The sequence below is a fragment of the Bison bison genome, unplaced genomic scaffold (genome assembly GCF_000754665.1).
Source record: "Bison bison bison isolate TAMUID 2011002044 unplaced genomic scaffold, Bison_UMD1.0 scf7180017864472, whole genome shotgun sequence".
Lineage (NCBI taxonomy): Eukaryota > Metazoa > Chordata > Mammalia > Artiodactyla > Bovidae > Bison > Bison bison.
In genome coordinates, this window is record NW_011495033.1 from 4,844,902 (window position 1) to 4,847,157 (window position 2,256).

Sequence of the window (2,256 nt, forward strand, 5' to 3'; positions counted from 1 at the left end):
GTGGTGGGAGGGATCGGGGATAAGCCGCACTGCAGGAAGTGAGCGCAGAGCTGGAGACCTGAGAAGCAGGCTGCTCCACTCACGACAGAGGCCCATTGTTTCTGAGCTGCCCCATGAGGTCCAAGCAGGAGACTGAGATCTCTTGGGAGACCCTGGAAGGAGGCAGCCCCCTCTCTGTAGTTTTCCAGAAACTCTGTAAACAGCTCCTGGCCCATGGCAGTCACAGAGGACTCAAGCCAAGGAGACCATCGCCAGAGCCATCAGGGGCTGAGGGCAAGAAGGGGCCAATGCGTATTCATGAGGCTGGGAAGACAGGAGAGAAAGTCTTCCTCCACCAAGATCAAAGGCAGAGGACACGTGAGGGTGTGCTAAGTCACTTCAGTCTGACTGTTCAGTGTCTGACTCTTTGCGGCGCTACGGGCTGTGTAGCCCTCGGGGCTCCTCTGTCCATGGGATTCACCAGGCAAGAATACTGGTGTGAGTTGCCAATGCCCTCCTCCAGGGGAATCTTCCGGACCCAGGGATCAAACTCGTGTCCCTTTTGTCTTCTGCATCGGCAGGTGGGTTCTTTACCACTAGTGCTACCCAGGAACCCCTCAAAGGACCCTTAGAGACATTCTAGTCCAATACTCATTTTACAGAGGAGGAAATAGAGGCCCAGAGAGGGGAGGGGACCTATCTGGGTCACCCAGAACAATAGGATCAAGGCGTTGCCAGTGACTAACACCAGGATTTATCAACCCCTGGTGGGCATTCCTTACCCAGATATAAAGCTTTCATTCCTGCCAACTTTTCTGAGCTGCTCTAAGAAGGTGAGCCAAGAGGAAGACTTCCCTGAGGTCTGCCCTGAGAATCTTTTCCAAAGGTGCTGACCTAAGGGACACCACGCTATGTGCTCAGCTCATGTGTCCAAAGCCCCGTGGAATCAGAAGCAGAGGGGTTCTTGGCTAATGGCCTCACCCTGGCAAGTCCCTAAAGTCTTGGTGGCTGAGAAGATGGCGGATGGGCAGAAATCCCTGCTCTTGCTCATCCCGACCCATGCCCACTTTAGTGACACACATTTTTCTTCTTTTTGTAAAGAAGAAGCAAACCCTACATCACCAGCTACAGCCAAACACCCAGGTTCTGAGCTGAGCTCTAAGACCCACCCAGGGCTGTGGCACGTTGATTCTCACCCAGCTTCTTGACCTGCCTCTTTTCACAACCAATCCAATCATCAAATAACAACTCCTTGTACTACAGCCACTCGTGCAGTGGCTTGGGCACGACTGCTTCGTTGTGAAGGAAAGTGGAGTTCAGAGAGATTAGGTTACTCACCTAGGACACAGCAAGTGAGCAACGGAGCCTGGGTTAGACCCTGGTTCGTGTACCTCCAAATCTAGCACACACAGTCTCTACACAGCTGGGCCTCCTCTTATCAGGTTGACCAGAAGCGCTGAGGCAGGGCTGGGCCTGCCCATACAACTCCAGTTTCCTAAGCTCCCAGAGGAAGAAGCTGGCTCAAAACAAGTGTGTGCCCTGTTCAAACCAAAAACACAAATGGGCCCCAAACCATTCACCAGGAGAATGGGGAAAAATCTATTTCAGTCAGCGCCCGATGGGTCCCCACCAGCCACTTCACGGCAAAAAAGAAAGCAAATGAAATCCTATGAAATGGAATGCACATTCTACCCTGATATGCTCATTCTTCCTGAAGTGTTCTATAAGACGGCAAACTGAGGACCCGGAGCCCAGCCAAACACACCCCCTTCTAGGCTCTCATGGAAAGGCCACTTGATCCCAGATCCCAGTGCCTACCTCGCAACCCTTCGGCCGGGGCTGGTCCAGGCTCCGTGCCTCGCGCAGCACCACGGGAGGTGGGGTCCCTGAGCCCCGCGTAGCCTTGGCCGGCACCCAGCTCCACAGGCAATGCATGACGAGGGGCCTGAGCCCAGGGTCCCCGGCAGCCCTGGCCCCTGGTGTGGTGTCCCAGGGAAGGACAAGGTAGGGAGAAGAGTTTCTGTTTTCATGACTGTAGTGAACAGTCACTGCAGCCAAAAATAGTCTGTGCCCAGGCGCTGGGGAGTCAGCACATAGCTCCCGGAGCAGGTGCTGGGTGTAAGACACGCAGGTTCCAGCCGGCCTTGCTGCAGGGGGCCGGGTGTCAGGCAGGGGGCCAGGCACCCAGGGTACCTAAGATACAGGCGGCAGACGGAGAGGTGCTCCCTGCCTCCCAGCCCTCCTCCAAAGATTCCGACTTGAGTCAACAAGGAGCAT

The 2,256-nt window shown here is 55.0% G+C and overlaps 1 protein-coding gene across 1 annotated transcript in view; it reads right to left on the reverse strand.

Annotated features, from left to right (window-relative positions):
• The window catches only part of KSR1 (kinase suppressor of ras 1), a 49,593-nt gene extending 47,343 nt beyond the window's left edge, over window positions 1-2,250 (reverse strand). Inside the window, exon 1 of the mRNA XM_010861694.1 lies at window positions 1,798-2,250. Within this exon, the coding sequence (XP_010859996.1) occupies window positions 1,798-1,914 (117 nt within the window). The 5' untranslated portion in view covers window positions 1,915-2,250. The remainder of the gene's footprint in view (window positions 1-1,797) is intronic.
• Window positions 2,251-2,256: the final 6 nt, after the last annotated feature.